Genomic DNA, 13,433 nt, shown 5'->3' with positions numbered 1-13,433 from the left:
ACATTCATATTGGCTAGATCATGCCCTGTTCTAGACATGTTTGCAAACATTTCACATTTCACGCATGTTTTAGACTGTGATGCATTGGAGAATGGTCCCTTCAGTTCTCCCCCGCGCCATAGCACTCTGGCTAATCTGAGAGTGTTGATTTGCTGCTCTAGTCTGGGTCATGATTCCATTTGAGTACAGTTTAATTGACAGTGAAATTTAATAACATTAATAAATTTTACTGATTAATTGATAATACTATACTATATTAAGCTAATAAATTTCTAATACAGTGCTACGTGTTTCACTATCTAGTTTTACCTTAAACCTTACGCTATCTAGTTTGGCATATACATTGTATCATATAACAATGGTGGCAAGTTACAAAATGTGTCGGTAAATCTACAGACACTAAATATTAATTTTCAAAATCACTATCTAAATTCAAAATAAACCAAGGAGCTTGACTAGGACTATAAGCTACTTATAGAAAATAATTTAATATAACAATTTAGTCAATAAAATGGCTAAATATAATTAAAAAATTAGCGTTCACCAGAGCTGTAAAATCTTGTCCAACACGTGGATTGGATACCCTTACCGATACTAAGTGATACCTACAAAATCTCTGTCGAAGTTCAAAATAAATTAAGTATCGTAACTAGGAATATAAAGGTAATTCTAGAAAATAAATGAATATGCCAATTTAATTCAATAAAACAGCAGAAATTTAAGAAAAACTTCTCTATTAGTTGGAGCTGTAAAAAACCTCATCCATACGGAGCTACTCTTGACATTTTGATTTACTTAGTCACTCGTTGTGTCTGTACAGTTGTTTGTTATACCCATCAGTCATTACCCTTTTACAAATTCCTACTCTCATTTTTGTTTTCCCAGTTCACACTTGTCACACTAAACTAACTTAACATTGCCCTGGTTACCTATCTCAACTGTGGTGTACTGCCTTGGGTTTTATGTGCTTCTTAACTAAGAGCATAACCCCCTCTCCCTCCTATCATCTTTGTCCTTCCTATACACCTTGTTTTCTAGGCTGCTGCATGTTCCAATAGAAGCAGTGCAAGAATCACTTGCACATCTTCCTGTGGCTGCTTTTAATTTGTTACTTTTTGTGTATCTACCCTAGCTATCAATTTTCTAACTCACGTAGCACTCAATAGTATCAGCAAATTTTCTTCCATGCAGTCTAAGTATTTCATCCCTTAAAAACAGCTTCGTCCATTAACAAGCACAGAACATTGAGAAAAATTCTACTGCATGAGTCTTTCATAGTCACTCCAGAGCTAAATTAATTGACAAGGCTGTCATCATGTACTCTCTCATATCATTTCTGGGCAGAATTGCAGACACTTTCAATTTCAATCCTAACTCACAACTTTTTCTCAACATTGTTCTGTACTTCTTAATTAAGATATCCGGCTCTTAATATTAATAAATACAATGTGTACAACGGTATTGCCTTTGTTCCCTTAATAGACGATAGCTGCTCTACAACATCAAATTCAGTCCCTGGTCGACATGTTCCTATTCTACCTGTCCTTTTTTTGCACAATATATTTTCTGTTACACTGATTATCAAGTCATTAGCTATTTCCTTTGGGCCCAAGGATCTCTGCTGTGGAGGATGTTGTGTTGTCTGATGTTGAAGCATGGGACCCTAGCACTGGACTGGATAGCTGAGCCCTTGATGGGTTTCTCTCTTTGATTGCTCTGAGGGCATCAACCCTATTCTTCAAGCATTCATATAAGCCCATCAGAATGCTGAATTTGTACTTAATGTCTTCATGTTCTTAGCAACAATTGCTTACAGAGGAATTCCATACAATGTTCCTTATTATGCCCTGCTAATGTTAGCTTTGCAAAAAGGGGGGCAAGTAATGCTATAATCCTGATTTGTAGGATAACTGGCATTGGCAGTTCTTCCTCTGAATCAAAGCATTCTGCTACTTTGAGCCCTTTGATTTTAGTTGAAACGTAAAACAACATACAAAACTAAAAGATATGAAAATAATAACACTATAATAATCCCTTGTTATCAGCAGTATAAACTATGCTATTTTAAATCATGTTTTGTATATGATATTCTGATGCCCTAGTGAGTACTATCTGGTCACATGGAGTGAGATTATGTGGTCTCACTATGATTTTGCTGGAAAGTATTGGTACTGTCATGCTTCCATTTGGTGATTTCACCAGTGATCAACTTTGGATGGTGTAGGCTGTCAGCAGTTGTATGAATCCACAAGCAAATATCATGACATCTGGGTAACACCATCACTGGCTCTGAGAACAACTAACTTGTGTGGCTCATATGCATATGTTATATGCTAATCCGAGTTACTTTTTTTATTCAGTAAGTGCTAATGGACTGTGAAAACATCTTTGGCAGCACATACTACATTTTCGGAGTGAAGCAAAACCAATTGGCAGTGAAAATATCAGACAGAAACGACAAAATGTCACTTCCTAAATGAGTCACTAATGTTGATTCGGTCATGCCTGCTACTTTACTGAATCAGCGTTGGTGACTGCATTAGCTTCATTTAAGAAGAAGAGGTAACTACCATCAGGGGAAAAGGGAAGGGTTTTTGTTTTCGTAAAGGCAACTACGATGGTCTAAAACAGTATTTAAATTCTATACAGTGGGACCAACTGATGATGTTACTAACAGCAAATTCAAAATAGGAAGCATTCAAAGAACTTATCTTGGAAGTTACTAGGCTTTACAACTAAGAAATATCGTTCAAGGTGTAGGCCTAAATGGATGTCAGATGAACTAATGAGACATATGGCAGAGAAGAAAAAGCATGAAATACATATAAATTAATGGGTGACATGGAAGTATATGATAGATATAAGCTGGTCTGTAACCAAGTCACAAAGGAGATTAGGCAGGCAAAGGCAGATTATGAGAAATCCTTGGCAAAGGATGCAAAGAAAAACAGAAATGAGTTCTTTACCTATGTAAACTCTAGAAGGAAAGGGATGAATCAGATTAGTCCACTGGATATTGATGGTTCAACAGTTGAGGATCTCGCTCAGGTGGCTAACAAACTAAATGAGTATTTTGCATCTACAATCACACATGAGGAGTTATTCAGGAAGGGGAATGCCAGAGGTGAAGTAAACTCTGGCAGTGAGCTAGATGATTTTGTAATAACTGAGAGGAAAGTGGAGAAGTTGAGAATAAACATAAAAGAGGCACCCGGGGTGGATGGGATCTATCCAGTTATATTAAAGGAGGCAGCAAAGGAAGTATGCAAACCCCTAGCCATAATTATGAGAGCTTCTTTGGACTCAGGGGAGGTACCCATAGACTGGAGATGTGTGCAAATGTGACCCCAATTCACAAAGGAGGATCAAAGGCTGACACAAATAATTATATACCTGTGAGTTTAACTTCTGTTCCAGGAAAATTAATGGAGGCACTGGTTAAAGAAGCACTGCAGGATCATCTAGACAAGACTTCAGTTATAGCTCGGACACAGCATGGTTTTTTGTCTTGCCTGACCAATTTGATTGGATACTATGATGCAGTCACAAAAGAACTGGATGCAGGGAATGACATTGATATTATACATTTGGATCTTAGAAAGGCTTTTGATACTGTTGCACATGGAAGACTGGACAAATTGGAGCAGTGTGGCATTGGAGGCAAATTGCTGCTATGGATAAAAGGATGGTTGAGGGAGAGAAGACAGAGAGTGGTAATCAATGGACACTGGTCATCATGGACTAATGTTATTAGTGGAGTTCCTCAGGGTTCAGTGTTGGGTCCATTGTTGTTTTCTGTATTTATAAATGATATTGATGATGATATATCAAGCTTAATGTCCAAGTTTGCAGATGATACAAAGGTTGGCAGGTTGTTAAGGACACTACTGACGCTATGCTGCTGCAACAGGATCTGGAAAGGTTGAGCAGATGGGCTGAGAGGTGGCAAATGAAGTTTAACATTGACAGATTAAAGTACTACATATGGGAAACAGTAACCCCCAGAGTAACGTATCAACTCTGTGGTACTACACTGACAGTAGTAGAGAATGAAAAGGACCTGGGAGTAATTGTGCAGGCAGATATGAAGTTCTCTGAGCAGTGCAGATGGGCTGCAAGGGTAGCTCGTGGTGTCTTGTCAATGATATCCAGGACTTTTTCTAGCAGGGATAAGGAGGTGATTATTCCCTTGTATAAGGCAATGGTCAGGCCACACCTTGAGTACTGTATGGAGATCTGGAGGCCTCATTTCAAGAAGGATATAGAGCTGCTGGAACGAGTACAGAGAAGGGCAACAAGATTAGTGAATGGAACAAAGGGTTGCTCTTACAAAGAAAGGCTTAAGTTTTGCAAATACAGTGTCTGGAGACCAGGCACCGGCGAGGTGATCTGATAGAGTGTATAAAGCCTTGAATGGTTTGAGCATGCTCAATGCTGATGGGATTCTTCCTCTCGCTCAGAATAATCACCTGAGAGGGCATAAATTGAAATTGAGGAAAGACAGATTTAGGATAGACGTGCGGAAATTTGCCTTTAGCCAGTGGGTGGTTTGGTGGAACAGACATCCATCCCTTGTTGTGGAAGTTGATAGCCTAAATAAATTTAAGGTTCAGCTGAGGTATTTCGAATGAACAGAGGGGTGAAATGGGAGTTTTTTTTTTTTTTTTTGGCTGATGCTGCATAAGCTTGCTTTCTTGTATCATCATCATCAGCCATTTTCAATCCACTGCAGGATGAAGGCCTCTCCAGCAACTTTCCAGTTCCTTCTGTTTTGAGCACTGGCCATCCATTTACTACTCAAAAACTCATGAATTTCATCTATCCATCTCCACCTTTGTCTTCCAGGTTTTCTTCTAGCTCCTCTTGGGTACCATTCTGTTATTTTCTTAGTCCATCTGTCATCATGTCTTCGAGCTATGTGTCCTGCCCAAGACCATTTTAGTTCTTTAGTTTTGATAAGAATGTCCTTTACTTGAGTTTGCTGCCTAATCCATGTGTTTCTCTTCTTATCTAACAGTCTGATTCCAAATATAATTCGTTCCATTCTTCGCTGTGTAGTTCTTAGCTTCTCTTCCATTCTTTTGGTGAGTGCCCAAGTTTCACTTCCATAAGTCATGGTGGGGAGTATACATTGATTCATTATTTTACGTTTCAGACTAACTGGGATATTGCTCTTCAGTATGTGACTATATTTCCTGAATGCTATCCATCCAAAATTTATTCTTCTCTTTACTTCCAGCCATTTATCATTATTACAGCTAATAACTTGTCCCAGATAAGTATATGACTCCACCTTTTCAATTACTGCTCCTTCAATCATTACTTCCCTTTCTGTGGCATACTTGTTCATCATTACTTTTGTTTTAGCCATATTCATCTTTAGTCCAAAATCCTTACTAACTGTGCATAACTGATTAAGATTTTCCTCTAATTCTTTGGGATCGTGGCTTATGACCACAATGTCATCTGCAAATCGTAAATGGTTTAGGTACTCTCCGTTCACATTGACTCCTTTCTGCGACCAGTCTAATCTTCTGAAAGCTTCCTCAAGGGCAGCAGTAAACAGCTTCGGAGATATTGTGTCTCCTTGTCGAACTCCTTTCTCGATTTTAAATTTCCTACTGTCTTTGTCTAGTCTAATAAAGGATGTAGCACTCTCATATATTTTCTTCAAAATCATAATATATGAAGTATCTATGCCTTGTCTTTCCAGTGCCCGAAACATTGCCTTATGCTGTATGGAGTCAAATGCCTTTTCATAATCCACAAATGCCAGGCATAATGGTGTTTTATATTCATTTGCTTTCTCCATTAGCTGTGATATTACGTGAAGATGATCCATAGTTGAGAATCCTGTCCTAAAGCCAGCTTGCTCTTTCGGTTGATTCTCATCAAGTATTCTTTCTAATCTGTTAGTAATGACCCTTGTGAACAACTTGTAGATATGGGATAACAAGCTAATTGGTCTATAATTTCCAATTTCTGATTTATCTCCTTTCTTATGCAGCAAAACTATGATTGCATTGTTCCACTGCTTAGGCATCACACCTTTTCTAATGCACTTTGTGAAGAGCCTTGCCAGTTTTTGTGTTATGTCTCTTCCTCCCAATTTTAACAACTCTACAGTAACTTAATCTTCCCCCGGGGCTTTCCGATTCTTCATTTTCTTCAATGCATGTTCTACCTCATCGGGAAGAATATCGGGTATGTCGTATGTGTTGCTACTTTGCAATCCATCTTCCCCACTGCTGGTATCATTCCCTCGCTCCTTGTATAATTCTCTGTAGTAGTCTTCTGCTATTTGAATTATGCCTTCTCTGCTGTTTATAAGTACACCATCGCTATTCTTCAGTTTCAGTATCATTTGTCTTCCTGTATTACTGCTCATGGCTGCTGATTTAAATCCTTTGTTTTCCCTTAATGTGTGTTCTACTTTTCTTGTGTTAAATCTTCTTATGTCCTCTCTGAGTCTCTTTCTAATGGCTTTGCATAACTCAGTATACTCAATTTTCTCCCTGTCAGTGTTTTTCTTGCTCTTCATTTGTCGTCTTTGGTTCATCATGACAAGTGTTTCTTGACTAATTTTTTCTTCTTTGGATTTCTGTTTCCCTATAGGTTTCTTGGGCTTTATCACTTTCAGAAAGTTGTAATATTCCTCATCGATATCTTGGTCCTGAGCATTCTGCAAAAGCTCAAACTTGTTCTTAAGTTCCAGTACATACTGCTTTTTCTCCTCCTCTGTTATTTCAAAGACCTTTGTATTATTTACTCTAGTCAGTTTTTTCCTTTCCTTTCCTACATCTATATCAAGTGTACATCTTACCATTCTGTGATCACTTCCAACGTTTACCTTATTCAGGACGGTAACATCATTCACAATATATCTTCTGTTAGTGAGGATGAAGTTGATTTCATTAGTTGTTAATCCATTTGGACTCTTCCATGTCCACTTTCTGTTCACCCTTTTCTTGAAAAAAGTGTTCATTACTGACATTCCTTGAGATTCTGCAAATTCCACAAGTCTTTCACCTCTTTTATTTCTTTCACCAATTCCAAAATTTCCTATAGTTCCCCTTTCTGCACTGTTTTGCCTTTTTCCAACCTTAGCATTGAAGTCCCCCATAATAATAGTGTAGTGGATTTTCTGCTCATCTAGAAGACTCTCAATTTCGGTGTACATTTCTTCAACCTCTTCATCACCATGGCTCGATGTTGGTGCATAAATCATTATAATCTTTAGCTTGTACCTCTTAGAAATCTTGAGTATTAGTCTTGACACCCTTGGTGATGTACTTTTGAATTCCAAAATGTATCATATGCTCTTGTATCATATGTATGCCCCTACTAATGCTAATGCTAATTTACATCATTTCTGTTTCACATTTTCCTCAAAGATGTTTTCACATAAAACATCTTTCGTGCGTACAGGGAATGTGCATTTTTTTTTTTTTTTTTTTTTTTTTTTTTTTGAGAATAGTATATTAACATTTGATATAATAATCATCTCAGTACTTTATTAGAATGTATTTCTTTTGTACCAGCACCCGGTACTTAAATGAAGTTCCAGAGCATTTTGTTGCATTCTTCCAGGAAAAAGTTGTGTGTGTGTGTGTCAATTCTCGTTTATTACTTAAATTTTAAATATGTACATTTTTGTAGCAGTAAGGGATGCCTGAAAATTGCAGAGGACCTCAGGGCCTCCAACTGATATAAACATGCCACTGCTCAAATCCCCTCTTACCTACATAATTGCTAGTTTTTGTAGCCCACATATTCCGTCTCTCTTCATATAAGTGCTTCTTTACTGATCTCCCCAGGCATATTCTTGTGTTTGGGCCATTTCAAGAAGCTTATTGTCATTTCTGTTTGGCTGCATCATGCTTCCACTTGGAAGTATGACAGTAATCACTCAATATTACAAGTGCAGTTGCATTATTATCCAGAAATATTATAATCATCCTATCTTAATCATTATCGCCATCCATGTTATTTCCTGCCACCAAAGTCAGATTGACTGGTCAACAGATACCCACTTTATTTTGAACCATTTTTACAGATTGATGGTGCATCGTTGTTTCTCCATTTCATTGGAATCACTCAAGCTGAAATGACTCTTCATTTTAGCTTTATTAAACTGAAAGCTGAGGGCCTTGTACACTGGGATGAGAACAGCCAGATCCATTTATAAATCTTGTAATAAAACATGTATGTAATAACTTCACATTATCAACTATTTGCAGAAGAGTTTATAGTTGCTTCAGGTATAAAGAAATACAATTGAAAATTATGGAAAAGCAGAAATTTCCAAGAATATCAGTAAAATAACTTTATGATATGGGCTTTATTTTTTTGAGTAGGAGCAGGAAGTCAGAAATGATTAAGAGAAATATTATTGTGAGACAAGGAAATCTTTATTCTGTGACTCTCTCAGTATTGTCAGCTTAGCCTAATTGAGATGACCTGCAGTTTAATAAAAATTGTGTAGCTGGAAAAAACATCTTTTCTTTAAAATGTCGAGAAATTAACCAGTGAAAGTGAAAGAATTGAACAAGTTACAGAAGAAAATTGGAAGAAATATATCAGTTACATAATTGATATACTTTATGATGAAAATAAACTATAGAACAGGGGTGGCCAACTTAATTTGTGATGTGATCGACTTTTTTTTCTTCGAAATGAGCCGCGATCTACCTTCTCAAGAATTTCATTGCACATGGTTAAAAAGGTTAATCAACGTATTGAAAAATGTTGTTTATAAATTTTAAAATTAAATACGATTCAGAATTCTTATTTTAAATTCATACATATTTAAATTTTTAATTTATGTGAAGTTTGTGTCTTAATGTCATCTGCCAAGCTTTCAAAATTGGAGATATACTGTGATAAGGCTAACAGTAAAGACTCTTCTGTAGCAAGTCCATAAGCGTAGAGCGATTGTTGGTCTTTTTTTGTTTCAAATACGAAAAGGCCGATTCACATAGATATGTGGAACCAAAACATGAAATTAAAAGTTCACTGCATTTTTTTTTTCATTTGGGAACTTTTCTCGGTAAACATATTTCCAAAAGTTTTTTTCTGATGATCTGGTTTTTAGGAAGATATCATTTAGCAATGTAATAATTTCATTTTCAAGTAATATTTTCTCCATGTGAAAAATCTCAGCAATTTTTTTCTGCAATTTGTTTCGTAACTAAGTTGACATTAAATGGATAAGAAATATACTGAGCGATGTCTTCATTTCTTTTAAAATCACTGAATCTGGTTTCAAAATCATCCACAACTTTCTAAATTTCAGAAACATATTTCTCACTATTAAATTCAAACACAGGATATTTTTGCAAATGATCTTGCATATTTGCAAAATAATCGAATTTTTTTTATTTGGGATCCTTAGCCAGTGCCAAAAATTGATATTTATATGCAGAAATACTACTAATCATGTCATCCACATTTTTATTTTTTCCTTGTAATTCCAAATTCAGATTACTTAATTTACTGGTAAAATATGGCAAAAAAGCCAGATCACACAACCGCTCCATATCCTGTAGCTGCTGATAATCATCTACCCTTTGATCAACAAATTTTTAATTTCATTCAGCAAATTTCTAAATCTCTGTAGAAACTTACTCCGACTCAGCCACCTCACATCTGTGTGTAATGTCAGATCTGATTCATTTTCATCGAGTTGCATTTTGAAAAGTCTCCTTTGAAGAGATTGTCGTCTGATGGAATTCACGATTTTGAAAGCTATGTCCATAACATTTTAGTATTTAATCCTTTGCTGGCTAACACTTGTTGCTGGATGATACAGTGGTAACTCAAAACATCTGAGAATTCATCATCCTTTTGGCACAATGCGATGAATCTGTTAAGATGCCCTTTCATTGCTTTAGCTCCATCTGTTGTTATTGATACGAGCTTAAATAGTGGTAATTTAATTTTTTCAATAATATTTTTGAATGTGTTAAATATATCAAGACCTCTAGTTCTTTCTTTTAACGAAACCATACCCAGCAGTTTTTCTCTTGTGGCAGAATCATTGAAAACTGTACGAACAAAAACCAGCAGTTGAACTGTATCACTGACATCTGTAGATTCATCCAGTTGTAAAGAAAATGACGCACAATTAGCAATATTAACATGCTTTGTTCGCTCGCATTTTTACCTATTTTTTCGATGCGTCGCATCACAGTATTTTAAGATAATTGCAGATCTTGAAGAGCACTTTTAATTTCATTTTTGTTCTTAAAATTTTCAAAAAGATAATTTGTTATTTCTAAAAATGCATCTTTGATGAACTGACCATCAGAAAATGGTTTGCATTTTTTTTTGCAAGAAATGACTCACTTTAAATAATGCTACAGTTACTGCTTTAGATTGTAAATTATGTGTCACGAAGAAATTTTGTTGTATGAATAATCTGGATTTAAATACTTTTAATTAATTTTTTCTAAGGTCACTATTAGGCAGAAAATCCGATTGGTGTTTACCAGGAGTGTGGTGAAGTGCCTTTCTAAATTTCCTTTTTTGGGTACAGACATGGAAGCATTACAAATTAAACAACAACAACAACATTTTTCTTTTATCATTACAAAAAAGTATTCTAGTTCCCACTCTTGATGAAAATGATACGTTTCACTCTTTTTCATAGTATTCATTTTAAATCAAAGGGTATTAAATTAATGTATAAGTACTACACAGTTATTAATATTAAGTAAGCTAAATAAGAATTCAGCGTATACACTATGCTCTCCACAACTTAATTGCGTGAATTTTCACTAGACAAGCCTAGCGGCGACAAGAGTAGTCATTTGGTTCAACGAATTTGTAATAAGTGTATGCAGGGTGCATAATATATAGATTTTGACTAATCTATTTTATATATATATTTAAAATTCTTCGTGATTGATTGGAATTAAAGCCACGATCAACTGGTAGATCGCGATCAACTTGTTGGTCACCCCTGCTACAGAACATTGATATTATTGTTTTTGCTTTAACAGAAATGATTATCATTTTTTTTTGTGATTATCATTTTATTTTCAAATAAAATGTTATTATTACAATATTTGCTATTACAAATTCATTCTAATGGTCTCCTAGTGTCACTCAGTGTAGATCCCATGTATGCTATAATTCCTCTCCTTAGAAGGCAGTTTTAATTTATTGTAGTATAGTAGACCAGTGGTTCTCAGATCTTACTGATCTGTGAACACACACACACCAAATTAACAAAATTGTTTCTGTGCATCTTTCACTTTTTAATTTGCAGGCTGCCCCTGGAGTTCACTGACCAAAGTCTGAAAAACATCGGTCTACTTATATAAAATAATTCACATTTTGGCTTCTAGAATGTTTATAATATAACAACTAATATATATATATATTGGTTATCTTATATAAGGTTAAGAAAACCAGCATATTCAGATAATTGGAAGAACATTTCCCAGCCATTCTGCATAATTAAGCTTTTATTAAAAGTGACAGTGTAATTGCTTTCAATAAAATCTTTGCTAATCAGCTGAATGCAAATTATGAGAGAATTAAAAATTAAAATGACTTTTTTATCTGTTTTAAAAGACTCAATTGTGCAAATGAACAGAAGATTATTCTGCATAAATTCATAAGCTGAAATAAATCTCTTCTGTTATCTTAGGTGGCTATAAAGGATGTGGACATGGACATCCAGACCATCCTGGAAATCGCCATTGGAGTTGCTGTGGAAAACTGACCAAGAAATCAGAATGCTCTCGTCCTTATAAGGCTACATATCAGTATACCGTATGAAGAAATTTTAAAGAGTAACAAAAAAGGAAAGATGAGCTTTCTATCTTATGTGTGCCAAAATATTACTAATATTAGTAATTAATATCAGACAGGGTGAGGGTACATTTTGGAAATTTTGTAATCACAGGAATTTGTTGGTATAGAAATCTCTATGAAAATTATACTGGATGAATGTGAAGTTTTCCAAGTATTGAATGGTGCATAACTTCTAGACTACAGACTGAGCAAAAGATTTTTGCCTGATATTAGATCTTGTGTATTCCTTTCTTTATGCCAGTTGTTGTAGTTTTTTTGTTAATATGGTTTTTAATAGAAGTTTTTTGTTAATATGGTTTTTAATAGAAGTTTTTTTTTAATATTATTATCTAAAGAATTTACAAAAAATTGATATTTTAAGAAAAATAAGTTGTTAAAGAAATATGTGAAAAAGAAAAAGAAAAAAAAAATTTTTTTTTGTCCAGTGTAATTTCCTGAAATATGGGGATCTAGAAAAGTTAGTTTTCTGTGGGAATGAGTGGGATATAAATTTTTTTTTTCATTGTAATTGTTTCATTCCATGCCTTTATTCTAGTTTAGTTTTAATGCTAATAAATGTCTTAAATGACAGCATATTTCCTGTCAGTATCACTTAAAGCACAGTGCAACCTTGATATACTACACTTTCAAATATAATATGAATGTGATCATTGTCTCCCAAGAGAGACAAAAAACAAGTTAGTTAAAATATGCAATGCATTACATTTTGGACATGTTAGCAAATAGTAATAATTCATGATTTATATCAAAAAAATTAAAAGCAAAAAATGATGTGTGTGAAATGAGAACATATTGTTTACGTTCTTCCATCACATTGTCCATTCATTCTTCTAACTGGTGTATGTACGGCAAAAAACATATCCAGGATCTTAGGTGCAGCATACAGTATATGGATAGCCTGTGTGACATGTATGAAAATAAATAAATAAATAAAATAATAATAATAAGTGCTTTATTTCCATCAGTCTAATTTTAACAAAATTTGTGAAGACTCAACAAATCTTTCTGAAAGATCTAAATGGAAAATTTAATGACATAATAATTGTCGAATAATAAAGAAATAATAATTGTCGAATTTCCGTTGGTCCAATTTTCTTGAAATATTGTATGATTACAAATCTTTCTAAAAATGCTCAAATAAAATTTCATGAAAATCTGTCCATTGGGAGTTATTATATGAGGAGGGAAGTAATAATAATTATTGCTGGATTTCTATCGTTCCTATTTTATGAAAAGGCTCACAAATCTATTTAAAAGGACCAAATTTATAATTGCATGAAAATGAATTTACCAGGAGTGAAGTTGTTATGTATGGAACAATGACGGTGACGGATGAATACGGTGAAGAAAATAGGCACATTACACATATGTTAATGTGCCTATAAATAATGAAAAGCCACGGTATACTTTGATATTTTGCATGTTTGCAAAAAGTCTTACTTATGATACCATTACTATTTACTGGAATGGTGCTTTTAATTATATATGAAATATATTTTTAAATACCCGTAACTTTTAGCAATTTAAGACAGAGCTGCAAACCACCTAAAGTTTTGGACCGGTTCGGTTCAAAAATTTCTGAAGTGGTTTGTTTCGCGGTCTGGTTCAAA

The 13,433-nt window shown here is 34.7% G+C and overlaps 1 protein-coding gene across 2 annotated transcripts in view; it reads left to right on the top strand.

Annotated features, from left to right (window-relative positions):
- The window catches only part of LOC150089579 (E3 ubiquitin-protein ligase TRIM45-like), a 236,900-nt gene extending 224,894 nt beyond the window's left edge, over positions 1-12,006 (top strand). Inside the window, exon 7 of one of the 2 annotated variants that reach the window (XM_090368677.1) lies at positions 11,657-12,006. In XM_090368677.1, the coding sequence (XP_090224803.1) occupies positions 11,657-11,787 (131 nt within the window). In that variant the 3' untranslated portion in view covers positions 11,788-12,006. The remainder of the gene's footprint in view (positions 1-11,656) is intronic. The other variant, XM_090368678.1, reaches the window with a different exon arrangement.
- The last annotated feature ends 1,427 nt before the right edge of the window (positions 12,007-13,433 follow it).

This window comes from Mastigoproctus giganteus, chromosome 2, assembly GCF_048544385.1.
Source record: "Mastigoproctus giganteus isolate SK-2022 chromosome 2, ASM4854438v1, whole genome shotgun sequence".
NCBI lineage: Eukaryota > Metazoa > Arthropoda > Arachnida > Uropygi > Thelyphonidae > Mastigoproctus > Mastigoproctus giganteus.
This window is presented reverse-complemented; position numbering and strand designations above follow the sequence as displayed.